The sequence below is a fragment of the Lampris incognitus genome, chromosome 15 (assembly GCF_029633865.1).
Source record: "Lampris incognitus isolate fLamInc1 chromosome 15, fLamInc1.hap2, whole genome shotgun sequence".
NCBI lineage: Eukaryota > Metazoa > Chordata > Actinopteri > Lampriformes > Lampridae > Lampris > Lampris incognitus.
The window spans coordinates 36830122-36852317 of NC_079225.1; the positions used below are offsets into that span (position 1 = coordinate 36830122).

Consider the following 22196-nt stretch of genomic DNA (forward strand, 5'->3'; position numbering starts at 1 on the left):
ACCGCCTCCTCTGGTCAGTCAGGGCGCCTGTGCCAGGGGGACTGGGAGGAATAGTGTGATCCTCCCAGGTGCTATATCCCCCTGGTGAAACTCCTCACTGTCAGGTGAAAAGAAGAGGCTGGCGACTCCACATGTATCGGAGGAGGCATGTGGTAGTCTGCAGCCCTCGCCGGTTCGGCAGAGGGGGTGGAGCAGTGACCAGGATGGCTCGGGAGAGTGGGGTAATTGGCCAAGTACAACTGGGGAGAAAAATTGGCAAAAAAAAAAAGAAAGATTTATTTTGGCATAATATTTTCAAACATCTTTGCTCTTGCATTTGGTTGGTGCTTAAAGATTCCCTGTAAAACGCTGACACACTGGCGCCTCTAGTGAAGGCTTTTTTTGGTAAATATCACAAAGGTCTACGTTTCTTCATCCTCTTTCCACCAAGCCCTGTCGTCACTGCTGGCACAAAATCAATATGTCATTATATCGGTGTGACATAAGGCACAGTGTTGATATCTGTCCTGATACCAATGACATATTTTTATTGAATTACTTGTTGATACAGATAAGCCGAGCGATATATTCTGCACCCCCTACTGAGTTGTTTATGAGTTAGTTTATTTACGCACAATACAATGAACAAAACAAAATGAAACAGGGCTGTGCATGTGAGATTAAAAACCTGTTGGGGCTTATAAAGGTACGTCATCTAAATAATAATATAGGACATAATAGATTGTCTTGCCGCTCTTGGGTCGGAACCAAGATTGACATGCCAAAATCCAAGATTCTCTTGTCCTGCTCTGACAACACCATCCCAGTCCTGAGTCCTGTCCAGTTTTCCCCCGTTACCCATTTGCCCCAAAGCTGTAGTTGATTATTCGATCATGTATCTAAATTTGGCTGTTTAGTCTGTTTGTTGTCAGTGTTCCTCATCTGTACCATGTTATCACATCTGTACCATGTCATCACCATGTTACCACGTCTATACCATGTCACCGTCATGTTTCCTACCGGTAAACCTTTTGTTTCATCGTTACCGCATCTGCATTTGGGTCCTCAATTCCAGAGATTAATATATAAATGTGATCCTGAGCTTTTATCGATGTTTGAAAGAGACATACTATAAAGTAAACTCGATTTTCATAGTTTGGTGTATTGCAATTCAGCAGTGTTAATGAGATGGACTTGAGCTAGCTGGAGGCAGTGTAAAACCATTTTTTCTTTATCAAATATCTTCCTATTGCTGACTCGGATCACCCTGCCTCTCCGTTTCATTTCCCACAGGAAATCTAAATGAGGGGATGAGCAAGTCAGCCCTAACAGACACAAAAATACTCACTAGTAACCAATGCCATAGATGATGTAGCTGCAAAAGCTCAAATTAAGAAGAAACAGTTTGATAAAACAATGCTGTCAACCATGATTAATCGTTTCGAGGTGTAATTTTTGGATGCTGGTCATTGGTAAACGAACTGCATGACAGAAAAGCAGATTACACTGCGCATAAGCTTTCACTGCATTGAGGTCAGAGCCATCAGGTGTGCAATTTCGAAAGAGGTATTCATTCACCTTGACATGTGGGTATGAGAGGTACAGCAGCCCCAGTGTTCGCATTATAAGTCATAACAGCTTCACTGTCGACCCAGCTAACTTCAGTAAAAGCCTATATATGAGCTATGACTTTGCCAAGTTCCATAAAGGTTCAGCCATTGTTTAGCTGAGCTGATAATAACCGAGCTCGCCATGTATTTCATGGCAAAAACCTTGAAGCTTTAGCTTGTAGTTTTTTTCACCGGTTTATTGGTTTTAATATTTGCATTAAACACTAATGGGTCGGTCCAATTTAAGTAGGATGCAAGGGCTCTGGAAGTCATGGATCAAGTGTTTAGTAGGATTTTGGCATGTCTCTGAGGTATTCCTGTTTGTGGCAACAGTGATGGCCTCGAAGAATTTCCTGACAGAAAAAGACCTAAAAAAAGAAATAGAGTGCTCGTTCATTGGGCTTGGCGTTGGGAAGAACCGACTCCCACACAACCATTTTTGTGGTCGAACATACAGACGCCCATTGTTTCCACATTACTGGGGGCTGAGAACAGACATTTGCAATTGGTAGGGTAACCATATTTTGGGCTTCAAAAACGAGGACACTGGGGGCAGGATGGCGGCATGGGGCAGACGGACATCCACAGTGGGTGGAAGGTTGGGGCCGGGGAGTGGGGGTAAGTGATGGCACCGTGGCAATGTGTGTAGGTTGGGGTGGGGGTTAAATAGTTGACAAATGCATCTACAACCATGCAACGATGTTACTGAACTTTAATGTATCAACAGCTAGTCTTTCACAAGACAAATTACAAATGCCTTCATAGCCATGATGGCCAGATAATCTTATTCCTTTCCATTAAATTTCTGGCCCTCAACAATAAAATCAAATCAAAAATCAGTTGCCATAAAAAATCCACTATTTCACTAGACACTTTTCAGTCCTCCTGATGTGCTCCAGTCTACTTTCCTGAAAATCGAATCTTTCCCAAAAGTCCCTGATTAACAATCAAGTAGGCATGAAAGTCTTTGCAAGACATGTGTTTAAAGTTGTATTGCGTACACAGAAGACCCTTCAATGACTCAAAAGTTATTCTTTTCCTTTGTCCACTGGCTTTGCATCAGTGAAAAAACTCTCTGTACATTTGCATTGTGAGGAGGAATACCAAAGAAAAACTGTGTAATCTCCAGTAGCTCTGAATCAACAAAACTCGAGTAAGCTGCTGCTCTGTCTCTTGGCTGCAGCTATGGTGCTGAGTGTAGGGAATGAGACGCAGCCCCCCGCCTTTTCTCCCCAATTGTATCCGGCCAATTACCCCACTCTTTCGAGCCACCCGGGTCGCTACTCCACCCCCTCTGCCGATCCGGGGAGGGCGGCAGACTACCACATGCTTCTTCCGATACATGTGGAGTCGCAAGCCGCTTCTTTTCACCTGACAGTGAGGAGTTACACCAGGGGGACATAATGTGTGACAGGATCATGCTATTCCACCCAGTTCCCCCTCCCCCCTGAACAGGCACCCCGACCGACCAGAGGAGGCACTAGTGCAGCGACCAGAGGGAACACGGGGATTCGAACTGTAGATCCCTGTGTTGGTAGGCAACGGCATAGACTGCCATGCGACCCGGACGCATCCCTTGTACAATGTACTCTTGACAGCAGGGTTCCTGCCATCTAATTGTTTGACAAAAACAAAGGCGTGAGAGTATTTCCAATCCATCTTACTTTCATTAGGGTTCCCCAACCTTACATGTCAGCATCAAGTGAGGACAACTATTAATTCCAAAAAAACAATCAAACAAAAAAAACCAACAAACAAATGAACAAAAAAGTATGAGTCAGAGTGAAATCCATTGTAGGGAAGTTTAACTTCAACCTAATATTAAGCTGGGGTTGAAAAAGCAGCTTCTTTCTACGGGTGCATGATATTTCAGTCAGTTTATCCTTATTGACCAAAGATTACTTAAAAATGTGCTGTCGAATCAGGAGTCTGGGTGGCATGGCAGTCTATTCCGTTGCCTACCAACACGGGGATCTCCAGTTTGAGTCCCCATGTTACCTCCGGCTTGGTCAGGAATCCCTACAGACACATTTGGCCGTGTCTGCAGGTGGGAAATCAGATGCGAGTATGTGTCCTGGTCGCTGCACTAGCGCCTCCTCTGGTCAGTCAGGGTGCCTATTCAGGAGGGAGGGGGAACTGGGGGGATTAGCGTGATCTTCCCACGCACTACATCCTCCTGGTGAAACTCCTCACTATGGGTTGAAAAGAAATGGCTGGTGACTCCACATGTATCAGAGGAGGCATGTGGTAGTTTGCAGCCCTCCCCAGATTGGCCGAGGGAGCGGCGCAGGAAAAGGGGGGGGGGGATCACACAAAAAAAAAAAGGTAGTGCTATCTATATGAAAATGATGTCCAATTCACTAGCATGGACCACACCACAACAATGTGAACTTACAGGTGTAATGAGGAGCAGAAGTATTAGATGATGGGGACAACTGATGAAAGTGAGGGTGAGGATGGATAAGGAGATTGTCTGATTATGCCGGTCTGGGACATCTTGATATACAGAGGCTGGGAGGAGACTCAGGGTGGGGGCTCCCTCTCTGGTGATGGTTTTTTCCCGAGCCGACTATGAATCCTCAAAAAGTCGGATTAGATGGAGCTGAGGTGAGCATGGGCTTGACGGAGGTCACTGACATTATTGTGAATGTAAGAACAATATGCCTGAGATGACCAGAGACTGAGAACATGAATTGTTCGATCTCAGATGCCCAGTCTGGCTGCTGTGGAAGCTGCTCCGATGTGGAAGGAATGGATAGAATTGTGTTCTAGAAATACTGACCTTTGTTTATGATCTCTACTACTGCGGTGTTGTCTGAGTGAGTGAGTATGGACTTCTTAGACCATTCATGCCCCCAAAGAATGGCGGCTATTATGATAGCGTACAGCTTGCAGAACAGACGAGGGGGAACCACACCGCAGGTCAAGAGAACTGAACTCTGGGGGCCACTTGGAAATGAACCATCTCCCACTGTAGTAACTGCCGAAGCCTATGGAAGGAACAGCGCTACGCAATTACTGGAGAGGATTTGCTGATGTGAAGCTTAAGATACAGGGGAAGGGCAATAGATTGATGAAGCTGGCTGCGGGGGTGGCAGTGCTGTGGCTAGGGTGAAAAGATTATTAGGTGTTGAAAAAACATTTGGGTGTTTGGGAGGGAGGGAAAAAAAGGATAGACCAGCAGGAAATGGAAGAGGAGGCTGAAAAGATCCAGCTTGGTTCATCAGAGGTGGGGCCCCTTGAGTCACTGGGTGAAGCGCTTGGATTGCTGTGCCGGCTGTTGGGGAAGAAAGTATTAGAATTAGCAGAAGCTGTGTTGCTGTGTATGGCTGAAGGGTAGAGGAATAGATGATGGGATGTATGTGCATGGGGATTTTGTGACACCTACAAACACAGGGATGAAAATAAAGATGTGATGAGCTGAGAAAGGTCAGACACAGAGGGAGTAGGCACGGGGGGAAATACGACCTGAACCCCGCTAGGGATGGGGACCGATGGTGCCGCCTGTGGCCCTGGAGGAGGAGGCGCCGTGACGTTGTGAATGACTATCCTGGAGGTGGGTAGCTCAGGTGAGGATGTTGTAAGCACGGGGGCTCAGAGTTTGCTGTGGCTGGAGTGTTGATGGATGACAAGTAAAGTTGAAACAACCTTGTTCTATTGTCGGAGCGACTGAGAGGAATACCTTTCCTCTTTAGAGCACTCTGAAGGCCAGTCACGGCCGGTATCTGATGTTAGTTTTGGATATATGGAGGTGGCTGATGCGATGGAGACATGCCACAAGTGCGCCATGGAGAGCTATCGAGAGTTTGTCATGAGGGAGGTGGCTGACGAGGAGCATGATTGTGCCGGCTTCTATGTCTATGTCTGTGGCGACCACGGGTGCTAGGCCTCATGGACAAAGAAGAGAGAGAGAGCCTGAGATCGAGTTGGAAAGCTCTCATTAGGTGGGCTTGGATGGGGGTGCCCACGAGGCCGAGGAATGTGTACCGCAGAGCGCATGTGGTTTTGGTGAGAAGTTTGGCTATGGTGTGACTGCTGTGGGAATATCATGACTGGAGGAGAATTGCTGTTGAGTAGTTCGTTGCCTGAATCAGGATCCAGAGTGAGTTGTTTTTGGGGTTTTTTTCAAGGTTGTGTTAGTCTGCTTTGAATTAATGCAATCGAGCAATGGCATGAAGTACGGTCTGACGTCGAGAGAACGGAAATGAACAACGTTGGATGGGTTAACCAGGTATAAGTAGGCTTGCCAGTGATTAGAGGAGCGGTTGAGGCGTGGCCCTGTTCCCGAACATTAGTTAAAAAGTCAATTTCATTATGGTGCACCAATATGATGATGGATTATTAATGTGCCCATGGCGAGGACAGACGTTGATGGAAACACAGGTCATACTACAGCCTACAAAGAAACGTCTGCAACGTGGGATATATCTGTTCCAGTGTGACAATTACTAACCTATTTTGAATGGATAAAGTTAATACCTAACTTTATGTAAATTTCTAAAAGCTTTCTGTAATGACTGAAGGGAGCAGATTCCCCCCTTTTTATATTTACGAAAAACTGTTTTCACTTGAAACGATTGTGTTTATCCTGACTGATCATTTCAAGGATCAACAAGGTGTAAAACAAACACAAAAGCAAAGATGTTCGAAAATGTTATGCCAAACAAATGTCATATGTTGTCACCATTCAAATAGCAGTAATTTGTGCTCATCTCCTTCAGGGAACTTGTACTTGGAAACAGTGTAGTGTTTAGTGATGAACCGGGGTCGGTACTAATAAAGCAATGTTGTTTTAGATGTGTGCATCTGCACCAAGAGTCACACCTGCAGAATAATATCAGGCAAACGCCACTGGTGGAAACACAATGATACCGCAATATAACAAAAAAATGTCCATATTGGTATCAGCCAAACTGACCATGGAAGTCCTTAGTTACTGGCAAAACCCCCCCAAAAAAACTCAATATCATGCATCCTTATTTTTTTGTCCCCCCTGAATTCTCCCATGCCATTCCTCTCCTAAACGTAGCCCCGCAAGCTGCTCCAACCAAATTCAAAAGCCATGGTTGCTGGTGCCCCCCCCTTCACACACACACACACACACACACACACACACACACACACACACACACACACACCCCACCCAACCATGTTCTGCATTCAAGCACTATTGTCCTATCAGCTCTGTCTCCAGGCGCCACAGCGGTAAAATGACCTTTTACCCTGCGGTGCGAACAGCAGTTGCTCCCCATTGTCCACCCCGTGTAAATTCCACGGTCATTGGTATGTCCCTGCAGGGGCGCCACCCAGTCAAATTCCTGTACACATGCCGTGCTATGCAACCGAAGGGATTAAGAGACTGATGTAATGGGGATATACAATTTGCAGCCACACATGCTTGCATGCACCTAACATGCAAACACATGTATGGCCCCTTCAGCGGTTGTTTCTCTCAAATTCAAATAAGTTTATTGGCATGACAGATCAGAAACCTATACTGCCAAAGCAGTACAGAAATAATTAACATTCACAAATGATTTGCAATAAATATATACTAATGTGCAAATATCAACAATCATATCAAATACAATATAATAAAAGGCATTAAATAATGATAACATTCAATTCACGAGTAACATGGGTAGCTGTAATACTTTTACAGATGTAATCACTTAGAAATATTTACTACAGAGCTTGTTTTTCTTAGTGTAGTGCAACAGTTAGCATATTTTGCAGCTAGTACTGCACATTGACTTTTCTCACCACATTGATAGTTTAGTTTCGGAGGATCAGGGAGCTGGAGATACTCAGGATACATGTTATAATAATAAAAAAAAACCCTCTCTCTTATATTTCTCATAGTATAGTAGGAAGTAGGCGTCCAGGTAGCATAGCGGTGTATTCCGTTGCCTACCAACATCGGGATCGCCGGTTCGAATCCCCGTGTTACCTCCGGCTTGGTCAGGCATCCCTACAGACACAATTAGCCGTGTCTGCGGGTGGGAAGCCGGATGTGGGTATGTGTCCTGGTCGCTGCACTAGCGCCTCCTCTGGTCAGTCGGGGCACCTGTTCAGGGGGGACTCTGGGGGGGTAGCGTGATCCTCCCATGTGCTACATTCCCCCAGCAAAACTCCTCACTGTCCGGTGCAAAGAAGCAGCTGGTGACTTCACATGTATGGGAGGAGGCGTGTGGTAGTCTGTCTGGCTTCCTTGGTTAGCCTGTTCTGCCTGTGATGGCCTGTTTCTATGGCCAGGTTGTATCCACTCAGTCTGTACACTGTCAATGTTTTCCTTAGTTTTCTATCAGTCACAGTGGTCAGGTACTCTGCCACCATGTATGCTCTATTTAGGGTCAAACAGAATGCGAATTTACTTTGTGCTTTGGTGGTTTCGTGCCAGTATTGCAGTGTTTCTCAACCGGGGGTCCGCGGACCCCTAGTGGTCCGTGGTGTAATTGCAAGGGGTCCGTGAAAATAAAATATCTTTAAAAAGATCCTATGACATTTATAGAAATAGGATTATTTTACTCAAATGTGACTGAGACCTTTATCTACCTAAACTATAAAGGGTAACGACTTTTTTCTCTTATTACATCTGTTTCACAAGTGTAATTTATTGTATTTTAATAAGAGATCTCGTTCCCGTTTGCATTGTTAAAAGTTACTGCATAAAAATTCTGTTGTTACATATATCTGAAAGTTACTGAATACATATTCTGTTTTGTTACATATATCTGAAAGTTACTGCATAAGAATTCTGTTTTGTTAACTATATCTAAGTTACAACTGAAAGCTCTTATTTTTGCCCCAAAGAGTGAATAAATGCTATAATGCAATTTAAAATGCAGTTTCTACTATTTCTATCAAATTGCAACCCCCCTTCCCCAAGATCAAGTGGAGGGGCACCTCAGGGTAGATCAAAAATACGCAGGGGGTCCAGGACCCCAAAAAGGTTGAGAAACACTGCAGTATTGGATACAATTTTCTTCATGTTTTGATTGGGCCAGATTGATTGGTGTCTGTCCTGTGTGGGCAGAGCTTCAGGAGCAGCTGGCAGTGGGGACTCTTATCTTTGTTCAACTCCTGGCACTGAAGGGCTTTGTAAAGATAGGAGTGTGTGTGTGTGTGGGGGGGGGGGTCACTGGATTGGAGGTGTTTATAGAATTGGATGGTTTGCTTTTGGAAGTTCTACCCTGCATGTATTATTGGCCGTGTGTCTGTGAATTCTAAGTTTGTTTTTGCACAATTCTGCATGCAGGGCTTCCAGTGGATGTTTTTCCCATATTGGGATGTCTTGGCTGGTTAATGGACCCCACACTTCACTACTATATGGTATTATTGGATCTATTACTGAATTTAGAATTTGAGCCAGGTCCTAATTGGAATGTCAATCGGAATTTTTCTTTTGACGATGTAAAAAGCCCTTCTTGCCTTCTCTTTCAGCTCATTCACAGTCTTCTCTTCCAGCTCATTCACAGCCATTACAAAATGTCCAGTGGAACTGAACTGATAACAAAGCTTAAATATGTGTAATATTTTGTATGCTCAATTTCTATATTTCCTAATATGAATTTATTTTCCAGGGAATTAGATTGTTTTTGGAAGGTCAATATTTTGGTCTCTTTCATATTTACAGTTAGTGCCGGTGTTTGACTGAACATATGCAGGATGTTCAGGCTCTGCTGTATGCCCTCCGTGGAGGGAGACAGGACAACCAGATCATCAGCAAACATCAGACATTTGACCTCTGTGTCCTGTAGAGTCACACATGGGAAAGGACGTTGGGCTATCTCTAGCCAGTCCTGAGGGGTCAGAAGCAGGGGTTGGGTTGACAGACTGTCTGTGGACTAGCGGCGGGGGTAGGGGTCTTATCTGTGGATCAAGGATAGGGGTAGAGAGTTGTGTCGGTGACCAAGCCGTAGGTATATGGGCTGTGGTATGGCAGAGAGGATTGCAGGGGCCCTTGTCCTGTACCTGGCTCTTCATGTGTTCCAGCTGTCTCCTGAGGCTCTCTATCGGTTCTCTGTCTCCTTTTTCCTCTTGGCCATCTGAGCCCGCAAAGTAGTGTTCTCTTCTTGGAGGACATAGTTGGTCTGCCTGAGGTCATCAATTCTCTTTTAATAGTCTTTTTTCATCTGTTGGAGCTCTTCTCTCAGCTGCTGGATTTTTTTCCCAGCTGTTGGAGCTTTTCTCTCAGATGCTGGACGTTGTTGAGTATTGTGAGCTTGGTCAGTATCAGCTCTCTGAACATGGTGAAGTCCAGCTCTACTGAGGACAGTCTTTTTCTCAGTCAAAGTTGAGGGGTGAGTGCAGTCAGGGTCTTTCTTCTCTGGTGGTTCTCTCTCCTCCTCTTGTTCTGATACCCCTGTGTCTGCTGGGTCAGTTGGATCTTCTGGGTCTATTGCTGAGCTGGATCTGTTCCTGTCCACTTCTGTTTTCAGCTAGTGAAACATTTTCTCAAAGATGTTGAGACTGGTCTGGTTTCCCTGGAGCAGCACAGTTCCTTTGGTTTTAGAATAAGCTAGGATCAGCACAGGGCTCTCTTAGTGTCCAGATTTTCCTCTTGACAGATGATCCCTCTACCACCGCAGCTGATTTCCTTTTCGAAGGTGTGCTGGTAGTTATTACTGACTGATTACTGATTAGAGGCATCCTTGGGATGTGCAGTATCCCCCATGTGCCTTTAGGCATCTATTTATCAAATTATTTTTTTGTTTTGGCTCTATCATCAAAATTTTGAAGCATTGTTAGCAGCTCAGTTTTAGTGCAGCTGCTCGTCTCTCTTCTTGTCTCACACGCACGCGCACGCGCGCGCACACGCACACACACACGCACACACACACATACACACACACTAACCTGCACACTAGTGAGTGTGGTGTACTGGTAGGCTTTGATGACGAGGTAGTTGGCCTCGATGTCTATCAAACCCAGAATCATGTACTTCCACCACCGCCTTTTCAGGATGGCCAACAAGTTTTCCTCACCTGGTAGAGACACAGAGAGAGAGAGAGAGAGAACGAGCGAGAGACAGAGACAGACAGAGTGACAGAGACAGAGAGAGAGAGCAAGAGAGAGAGAGAGCGAGCAAGAGAGAGAGAGAGAGAGAGAGACAGAGAGAGACACAGAGAGAGCATGAGAGATCAAATAAGTGAAAATTGTACATGGGTCAGATTGTACAAAGTAAGGCAGATGAAAAAAGAACAGACATTTAGGACGGAGATGTAATATGGAAGCTCTTGAACTCACTATGGACGAGCAGCGAGAATAATGTACTTCAAGTAGACTCAATGGAGAGAAACGATATATCACGATATCTCGCACAAAGAAACTGGTTGCTAACAATGTTCTCATGTAAGTGTATAAGGCTATATGTATAGGCTTTTACAGTGCATTACAGCAACGGTCTTGTAGTCTGACGTGTGTGTTAGTCTTTGTATGTCTCATTAGGCCTTGTGTTGTGTTTCACTTTGGTGCATGTTTCCTTTTTGTGTCTACCTAAAAAGAAAAAGCAAAAGAACAAAGAAAATAAGAACAAACACATACTGGCTGTGTAATTGCGTGTGTGTGTGTGTACATATTTGCCATGTATGCGATTCACAGAGGGTTGGGAATGGTTGCAATCAGTTGTGTCCTGATGAACTAAGCCGACCTTCTGGGACTACTTTTGAAATTAACTGTTTGAGAAAGAAGAGATGGTCTCAAAACACGGTGAAGCAACTCGACTATAACATACATGGCACCAATAAGTGGAAAGACAGAGCAAAAATCAGGGTGTGTTGATTATGTGGTGCATGTCCCGGGTTGGATGAAGACGATGAGATAAATGCACGTGCATGAATGTTTCATGAATGCATCGAGCTGCTCAGTGTCCATCAGCGATGCTGCAGTGCCGCTGTTGTATGGGGCCGACTCGCAGGTCTGAACCACATCCATCTGAAGCGAGAACTGAAAAAAGACCGAGCGACCAACGGATTGAAGGAATTCAGGTGATTGCTTTGGGATCGAGTCTCTCTGGAACAGTACAGACTCTGAAATTGCCTCTTTTTATCCGCTTCCTGCCTCCAGAGAATTCAAAACATTATCAAAAGTATTTTTAGTGGCGACGATATCCTACTTTGTGTTAGTGAAGTGGGCGAGATGCCTTTGGAGTGTTTTGTGAGCTGGTTGTGCCTAATGTGCACGACTGATGTGATTTTTATTTCCTTTTTTCATTTCTTATCATCTTGGTTGTTATCGTTGTTATGACTCGGGTTGTAGTACTCGAGAACGGACTCGGTCTCAAATCCACATTTTGAAGATCTCGGTCTCGACTCGGACTTCACAGCATAACAACTCGGTCTTGACTCGCTCTCAGACAGATCAGACTCGTGCAAGTCTTTAATTTAGTTTTTAGTTTGAAATGACTATCAGCCTTTCCCTGAGAAGATGGGTGAAGTGTTTCTTTATCTAAAGTTATTTATTTCTGTTTCTGAAACGTTCGAAAACTGGAATCTGAAACGTTTTCTTGGCGGAGGAAAAAAAAACCCTCAATAAAATTTACAGTGTTGCGAAATTTTGACTTTTACTATGATGACAGACTTCTACAGTTAGTCACGGTGTTAAATTTGACTTGTGCTGTTCTGGGGTCAGTCTTTACAGACGTTTTGGCCCCACTGGTCTTGACTTGGACTCACCACATTAAAGTCTTGAACTTGACTTGGACTCAATAAAAGTTTTGGTCTCAGACTAGACTGGGACTAAATACTTGGTCTGGTCTTGGCTGGTATGGATCAGAACTTATGGATACAGCATGAGAAAGCAAGAATTAGGTTTGAGACCATTTGTAACATGCCCAGCCTTGTGTTGAAACGTTGATTTTGTGGCTATGATAGCATCGACTTTGAATTTGCCCCTCTGTTCTGCCCTTTCCATTCCTGACTCTCTGCTGTTCTCTCAACCATCCGCCTGCCTGCTTCAAGCCAAAGGTGGGAGGCGGGGCGGCGGTTTGTGTATTGATTGTGGTGGAAAGGGAGAATTTAGGAGTAGCTCATCTGGTCGCACAGCATTCTTGTGTGTAGTTAACCTCTTTTTGTGTGTGTGTGTGTGTGTGTGAGAGAGAGAGAGAGAGAGAGAGAGAGAGAGAGAGAGAGAGAGAGAGAGAGAGGGGGGGGGGGGCTGGGGACATTCTGTTACTGTAGATGTGCTGAATAAATGAGGTGAAATCTTTAATCTGTTGATTTCCAGCCCTCGCAAGATCTTTTTAATTGACTGTTCCTGAGCTGAGCGTCGGGCTAATCGGTTATCTGTTTTTTTTTCTTCCAGTACGTGTGCATTGAATAAATCAGCCGTGGTCCAGCCTAGTGCTTGTCTGAGTCCCGAGTCCCCCCCTTTTTTCCCCTCCCCAATTGAACTTGGCCAATTACCCTACTCTTTCGAGCCATCCCCGTCGCTTCTCCACTTCCTCTGTCGATCTGGGGAGGGCTGCAGACTACCACATGTCTCCTCCAATACATGTGGAGTCACCAGGGCGATATAGCAACTGGGAGGATCATGCTATTCCCCCCAGTTCCCCCTCCTCCCCGAACAGGTGCCCCGACCGCCCAGAGGAGGTGCCAGTGCAGCGACCAGGACACACACCAACATCCGCCTTCCCACCAGCAGACATGGCCGATTTTGTCTGTAGGGACGCCTGTCTAAGCTGGAGGTAATACAGGAATTCGAACTGGCGATCCCCATATTGGTAGGCAATCGAATAGGCCGCCACACCATCTGGACAGCCCTACGGTGTTAAATTTGACTTGTGCTTTTCTGGTGTCAGTCTTTACAGAAGTTTTGGCTCCATTGGTCTTGACTTGGACTCGCCATCTTAAAGCCTTGAACTTGATTCAGACTGGATAAAAGTTGTGGTCTCAGACTAGACTCAAACTAAACACTTGGGTTGTATGGATCAGAACATGGATACAGCATAAGAAAATGTGAATTAGGTTTGAAACCATTCGTAACATCCCCACCCAGCCTTGTGTTGAATTGTTGATGTTGTGGCTATGATAGCATCCACTTTTTTCTTCTCTTTTTCTCCCCAATTGAATTTGGCTAATTACTCCACTCTTCCAAGCCGTCCCAGTCACTGCTCCACCCCCCTCTGCTGATCCGGGGAAGGCTGCAGACTATCACATGCCTCCTCCCATACATGTGGAGTCGCCAGCTGCTTCTTTTCACCTGACATTGAGGAGTTTCGCCAGGGTGGACGTAGTGCATGGGGGGATCACGCTATTCCCCCTCCCCCTCCCAAACAGGTGCTCCAACCAACCAGAGGAGGCGCAAGTGCAGCGACCAGAACACATACCCATATCTGGCTTCCCACCCACAGACATGGCCAATCGTGTCTGTAGGGATGCTCAACCAAGGCGGAGGTAACATGGAGATTCGAACCAGCGATCCCTGTGTTGGTAGGCAATGGAATAGACCACCCCGCCACCCAGACGCCCCGATAGCATCGAATTTGAATTTGCCCCTCTGTTCTGCCCTTTTCATTGTTGACTCTCTCCTGTTCTCTCAACCATCCGCCTGCCTGCTTCAAGCCAAATGTGGGAGGCGAGGCGGCGGTTTGTGTGTTGATTGAGGAAAGGGAGAATTTAGGAGACGCTCATCTGGTCGCACAGCACACTTGTATGTAGTGAACCTCTTTTGTGTGTGTGTGTTTGTGAGAGAGAGAGAGAGAGAGAGAGAGAGAGAGAGAGAGAGAGAGAGAGAGAGGGGGGGGCCTGGGGACACTGCTACTGTAGATGTGCTGAATAAATGAGGTGAAATCTTTAATCTGTTGATTTCCAGCCCTTGCAAGATCTTTTTAATTGACTGTTCCCGAGTTGAGTGTCGGGATAATCCGTGACCTGTTTTTTTCTTCTTCCAGTATGTGTGCATTGAATAAATCAGCCGTGGCCTAGCCAAGCGCTTGCCTGAGTCTTGAGTATCTTTTTTGGGGGGGGGGGGTTTCCCCCCTTTTCTCCCCAATGTTACTGGACCCATTACCCCACTCTTCTGAGCCATACCGGTCGCTGCTCCACTTCCTCTGCCGATCCAGGGAGGGCTACAGACTACCACATGCCTCCTCCCATACATGTGGAGTTGCCAGCCGCTTCTTGAGGAGTTTCGCCAGAGGGACGTAGCGCATGGGAGGGTCACACTATTCCGCCCAGTTTCCCCTCCCCCCAGAACAGGCGCCCCGACCAACCAGAGGAGGCGCCAGTGCAGCGACTAGGGCACATACCCACATCCAGCTTCCCACCCGCAGACATGGCCAGCTGTGTTTGTAGGGACGCCTGGCCAAGCCAGAGGTAACACGGGGATTTGAACCGGCCATCTCCGTGCTGGTATGCAACGGAATAGACCACTACACCACCCGGACGCCCCGAGTCTCTAACCCTCGTCACATTGACATGATCTGGTTACCAATCTTTTCTTATATGTAATCCAATGGAAACCAAACCACCGGTTATGACCGAGTCCATTATGTACGTTTACAACTTCCTGTGTATTCGCCTTTCTTCCATGTGTGTGATAACATATTTCCTGCTGTGAATTTAAACATGAACCTTTTCTCAGAAACGGCTTTATTACGAGCGCTCTGGCCTTCATCGGCATGAAAACATGGGAAATGAATTATTACTGACAGATGGTTAATGAATAATATCCCCATTTAACCATACCAGACCACCAGAATAAAAAGCGATGACCTTTTCAAAGGTGTTTAAAAGTACGCAGGTGAAACGCTGAGATTTGCTCCGTATGTCATGGCATATGAATAAGTCCTTCCACCAATTAAAACTCAAATGTCAAAGTGCGCACCGGCTCGAGCAGAGAGCTGCCGTGTGTGTTGTTAGATGGGCTTACATTTCCTCTTTAACTCGTATCACTGAAACCACAGGTAAGCTGTCACGTACTCGTGTATAAAACCCAGCAGAGTCCTTTTCCTCATCCGTCTGAGGGCATCTAAACAGCAAAATGTATGCCAGACCGCTACACAATACAAACACACAATACAATCAACCAGATATACACAACACTATTCTTGGTACACGGGTACATCTAAGCTAGTGTCATTTTTACTCTAATAATAATAATAATAATAATCATCATCATCATTACATTTATATAGCGCTTTTCTAGACACCGAAAGCGCATCACATTGAAGGGAGTAACTCACTTCAACCACCACCAATGTGTAGCATCCACCTGGGTGATGCACAGCAGCCATTTTGCACCAGAACGCTCACCACACATCAGCTTGAGGTGGAGAGGGAGGAACCACTGAGCCAGTTACACGGGGGGGGGGGTGATTAGGTAGCCAGATACAGAGAGCCAGGTTGGGAATTTTGCCAGGCCACCAGGGAACCCCCTACTCTTTGCGATAAATGCTATGGGATCTTTAATGACCAGTGAGTCAGGACCTCAGTTTAAGGTCTCACCTGAAGGACAGCAACTCCTACAGCACAGTGTCCTCATCACTGCACTGGGGCATTGGGATTTGATCTTTGTTTTTATGAGGACCAGAGGGAAGACTGCCCCCTACTGGCCCAGCAACACCACTTACGGCAGCAACTCAGTTTCCCTGAGAGGTCTCCCATCCATGTACTAGCCAAGCCCATACCTGCTTAGCTTCAGTCATTTGGCACTGCCAGGGCACATGTTTGTATGGCTGCCGGCGTTTTCTCGATATGTACCACCACCACCACGACCGTATGACTTGTGATTAATGGACACCTGCTGTCTTTCTGAATGTCACGTACCCCTATCAAACGACTAACTCGTGTTCAAACGTTCAGACGTCATTCTTGACTCCATTAATCATATTCACATGTAAACTACTAATAAGACACGTTAGCCCCTAGCTAACAGGTCTGACCCTTTAGCCGAGCGGTTAGTGATGTCGCCTTGTGGTGCAGTACACCCCGTATCAAATCCCGCACCGGGCAAGAAAATAACCGGTTACACACATTTCCGATAATCGGCAGAAGAGAGCTCGCTATAGCTCACAGAAGGATAAAATCCACATTAGCCAGATCAGAACGGGGAACACCGTAGGATCAGGAATATTAAAACAATATTGGTGTGCGTGGAAGCATGTTTATGGTTTCGGTACAGGAAATGCATGAGGAAGTCATAATCAATAACAGGTGAAAGCAAGACCTGCTCCTTCTGTGATGGAAGTAGTTTCCTCCCCAGGTCTGCCTCTAGTGTTTTTCCCCTTTCTCTGCCGTTTTTCTGCTGAGAATGTATGACTGACTTCAGAGCATCTAACTCCGCTAAGGACACGCATCACACACACACACACACACACACACACACACACACACACACACACACACGCGGATTATTTTACCATCTTTCCTCATTCTAGGCCCCGTCCATCAAAATAATCTAAGTAGCGCTCTAAGGACCCGCTCAGCACAATATTGCAAATATTGTTCTCTCGTCTGCCGGTGGTGCATGCTCTGAAAATACCCAGTCATTATTAAAGATGGCAGCCGTCTACATTAAAAGTTAGGACAAACAACAAACCAATTTTCAATCTTACTTTTTAGATTTTTTTTTTCATCGCATAAATAAAGTTGTAACCCAGCAGCTCTCTTACACTGCCAATTTTATGCATCTCCCATCTCCTCCTTGGCTTTAGAAGGTAATGAATGACCAGCTGTTAGCCATAGATAAGAGGTACGGGTCGGCCCTCCATCTCCTTGATGCATCCCTGGCACCAAAGCCAAATGTTTGAAGGGGGCGCAAACAGATTTAGGGGTCTATATTATTGCCGTAGATAATAATAATAGTGCTAATTCACCCAGTGATCTCACGACCGCCTGCTTATTGGTCCAATGACTTTTTCTCTCCTCCACCTTACATAAGTAGACAAAAAAGGCAAGGAATGGGCACCCAGGTGGCATGGCGGTCTATTCCGTTGCCTACCAACACGGGGATCTCCGGTTCGAATCCCCGTGTTACCTCCGGCTTGGTCGGGCATCACTACAGACACAATTGGCAGTGTCTGCGGGTGGGAAGCCGGATGTGGGTATGTGTCCTGCTCACTGCACTAGCGCCTCCTCTGGTCGGTTGGGACGCCTGTTCAGGGGCTAGAGGGAACTGGGGGGCATAGCGTGATCCTCCCACGCGCTACGTCCCCCTGGCGAAACTCCTCACAGTCAGGTGAAAAGAAGCAGCTGGTGACTCCACATGTATCGGAGGAAACGTGGTAGTCTGCAGTCCTCCCCGGATCGACAGAGGGGGTGGAGCAGCGACCGTGACAGCTCGGAAGAGTGGGGTAACTGGCCAAGTACAATTGGGGAGAAAAAAGGGGGGAATCTCCCCCCCCCAAAGAAAAGGCAAGGAATGACTGCTGGGATAGGCTCCAGCATCCCCGCGACCATGAGAGCAGGGTAAGCGATTTGGATTATGGATTTCTATATATCTATATCTATATATCTCTATATATCTCAATTTCTCTCCTTCATCTATCTATCTACCTATATACTATATACTATATATGTATATAGGGGTCATGCTACTGCTAATACAGTTCAAGAATTTGCAGATTAACAGATGCCCGCTGATGGTATAAGACTGGCGTTATAAGATATGAAAGTGAATATTGTTAATCTGTTTTATATCTATTCACATTAACGTATATACAAAAAGAGGAGTACAGTTCTGGAAAATAATAGATATACAATCAATCAATCAATCAATCAACCAATCAGACTTTACTTGTATAGCACTTTTCATATACAAATAATAAAGTACGTACCAAGTTATTTGCTCTAATGTTTACACTCACACACACCCACCCACCCTCCCACTCACCAATACACACATATACTCACTCACACACACACACACACACACACACACACACACCCTCCCACGCACCAATACACACATATACTCACTCACTCACTCACTCTCACACACACACACACACACCCTCCCACTCACCAATACACACATATACTCACTCACACACACACACACACACACACACACACACACACCCTCCCACGCACCAATACACACATATACTCACTCACTCACTCACTCACTCACTCTCACACACACACACACACACACACACACACACACACACCCTCCCACTCACCCATACACACATATACTCACTCACACACACACACACACACACACACACACACACACACACACACACACACACACACACACACACACACACTCACACACACCCACCCACCCTCCCACTCACCAATACACACATATACTCACTCACACACACACACACACACACACACACACACACAATCATACACACCCACCCACCCTCCCACTCACCCATACACACATATACTCACTCACTCACACACACACACAAAGGAGGTTAACTACACACAAGTGTGCTGTGCGACCAGATGAGCTACTCCTAAATTCTCCCTTTCCACCACAATCAATACACAAACCGCCGCCCCGCCTCCCACCTTTGGCTTGAAGCAGGCAGGCGGATGGTTGAGAGAACAGCAGAGAGTCAGGAATGGAAAGGGCAGAACAGAGGGGCAAATTCAAAGTCGATGCTATCATAGCCACAAAATCAACGTTTCAACACAAGGCTGGGCATGTTACAAATGGTCTCAAACCTAATTCTTGCTTTCTCATGCTGTATCCATAAGTTCTGATCCATACCAGCCAAGACCAGACCAAGTATTTAGTCCCAGTCTAGTCTGAGTCCAAAACTTATCGAGTCCGAGTCAAGTTCAAGACTTTAATGTGGTGAGTCCAAGTCAAGACCAGTGGGGCCAAAACGTCTGTAAAGACTGACCCCAGAACAGCACAAGTCAAATTTAACACCGTGACTAACTGTAGAAGTCTGTCATCATAGTAAAAGTCAAAATTTCACAATACTGTAAATTTTATTGAGGGTTTTTTTTTTTCCTCCGCCAAGAAAACGTTTCAGATTCCAGTTTTTGAACGTTTCAGAAACAGAAATAAATAACTTTAGATAAAGAAACACTTTGCCCACCTTCTCAGGGAAAGGCTGATAGTCATTTCAAACTAAAAACTAAATTAAATCTTGCACGAGTCTGATCTGTCTGACAGTGAGTCAAGACCGAGTTGTTATGCTGTGAAGTCCGAGTCGAGACCGAGATCTTCAAAATGTGGACTTGAGACCGAGTCCGTTCTCGAGTACTACAACCTGAGTCATAACAACCATAACAACCAAGATGATAAGAAATGAAAAAAGGAAATAAAAATCACATCAGTCGTGCACATTAGGCACAACCAGCTCACAAAACACTCCAAAGGCATCTCGCCCACTTCACTAACACAAAGTAGGATATCGTCGCCACTAAAAATACTTTTGATAATGTTTTGAATTCTCTGGAGGCAGGAAGCGGATAAAAAGAGGCAATTTCAGAGTCTGTACTGTTCCAGAGAGACTCGATCCCAAAGCAATCACCTGAATTCCTTCAATCCGTTGGTCGCTCGGTCTTTTTTCAGTTCTAGCTTCAGATGGATGTGGTTCAGACCTGCGAGTCGGCCCCATACAACAGCGGCACTGCAGCATCGCTGATGGACACTGAGCAGCTCGAGGCATTCATGAAACATTCATGCACGTGCATTTATCTCATCGTCTTCATCCAACCCGGGACATGCACCACATAATCAACACACCCTGATTTTTGCTCTGTCTTTCCATTTATTGGTGCCATGTATGTTATACTCGAGTTGCTTCACCATGTTTTGAGACTAACTCTTCCTTCTCAAACAGTTCGTTTCAAAACTAGCATTCAAAAGTTTGTCGACAGGAACATAACTGTGGTCAGTTTGAAAGTAGGGAGGGTAAGTGAAGAACTGCAGGGAGTAGTTAAGCTCAAAGCGCCTACAGGGAAAGCTGGAGTTTGTCAGGTCAAGTCCTTCTTACGGTTCATCAAAAGACAAAACATCGTTGGGATCTTTTTTTTTAAGATCCCCCCCCACCCCCTTTTCTCCCCAATTGCACCTGGCGAATTACCCCACTCTTCTGAGCCGTCCCAGTCGCTGCTCCACCCCCTCTGCCAATCCGGGGAGGGCTGCAGACTACCACATGCCTCTTCCCATACATGTGGAGTCGCCAGCCACTTCTTTTCACCTGACAGTGAGGAGTTTCGCCAGGGGGACGTAGCACGTGGGAGGATCACGCTATTCCCCCCAGTTACCCCTGCCCCCCCAAACAGGCGCCCCGATTGACCAGAGGAGGCGCTAGTGCAGCGACCAGGACACATACCATACCCACATCCGGCCACCCACCCGCATACATGGCCAATTGTGTGTGTACGGACGCCCGACCAAGCCGGAGGTAACACGGCTAATTCGAACCGGTGATCCCCATGTTGGTAGGCAACGGAATAGACCGCCACGCTACCCGGACGCCCATCATTGGGATCATTAATTGAGGTAATACCTCCGTTAGACCAGACACATCACTTAGGGTGTGAATCTGACAGCAAGAAGAGATCATTAGATACACGGGCTGAACTAATGTTGGTGGAGGTGGTATCAGGGGTTGCACAGACCAGTCGGCTGGTCAACTTTGCTGCTCTGTGATGACACTTTAAGCCTGACGTCAGCTAGTCACTGATCACGTGATTATGACATTAACAACATGGACGCCTCCGAGTAGACAACAGGTGAGGAGCCTGGTGGCGGGTTACCGCAGCAAACCAGTAGCGGTACATCAAGAGTGTGGAAGGACTTCACTAAAGATGAAACCTGTACTAATGTTACTTGCAAAATATAATAATAGTAATAATAATAATAGTAATAATAAAGTATTTATATAGCACTTTTCTAAAACAATGTTACGAAGCACTTCGCAAAAAAAAAAAACCCCAATACAAACCAGGCAAGCCAAAAAAAGAGAAAGAGTAAGACCAAATAAGTAAGAGTAAAAATAAAAACAGTATAAAATAAAAACAAATATCAAACATTTGTAAAAGCGTTCATAAAAATAAAAGTTTTAAGGTGAGATTTAAAAGAAGCTAGCGACTGAGTTTGTCGAAGTTCAACAGGAAGAAAGCGCCATAGTGTGGGGGCTCTAATGGCAAAAGCCCGACCCCCCCCCCCTTTGTAACAAACCGAGACCTGGGAATAACCAGCCAACATATACATTATGTAAACCCGTTCTGAAATACAACAGAAGTGTCACACACTCTCATCTGAAAAGGCATCTGCTCACACTGGCTGCTGAGGAACGATCTAAATCCTCACGACAGCAGTCAACTAGCGAGACGTTTTCCTCTGGATGGGAAAACCACCACGCGACAGCGGGCAAGCCTTCATCCAGCCCACGTTGACGCCCTCATCTTCTCGCTTGCAAACCAGGAGTGAAAAGCAAAAACTGTGACTGAGCAGGACTACGAGAGTGAAACAGGCTTACAGGCTAGATCCTGCCTGAGTTTTGTTTTCCTCCTCAAGTTGTTTCTCCCAACATTTTAATTTTTCCTTTTTCGCACTTAAATGGGAGTCGTAGCGCATATAAGTTGTTCCACACACCGATGCGACTGAGTTGCAACCTGTTGTCGTCTCTACTTGTTTCTGTTCCGTGTAAGTGATGTGTATGAGCTGTCTGTTGTC

At 45.8% G+C, this 22196-nt stretch overlaps 1 protein-coding gene across 1 annotated transcript in view; it reads right to left on the reverse strand.

Annotated features, from left to right (window-relative positions):
- Positions 1-22196, reverse strand: part of slc35f1 (solute carrier family 35 member F1) — a 104730-nt gene that overhangs the window by 34438 nt on the left and 48096 nt on the right. Inside the window, exon 3 of the mRNA XM_056294922.1 lies at positions 10449-10576. Coding sequence (XP_056150897.1) covers positions 10449-10576 — 128 coding nt within the window. The remainder of the gene's footprint in view (positions 1-10448; positions 10577-22196) is intronic.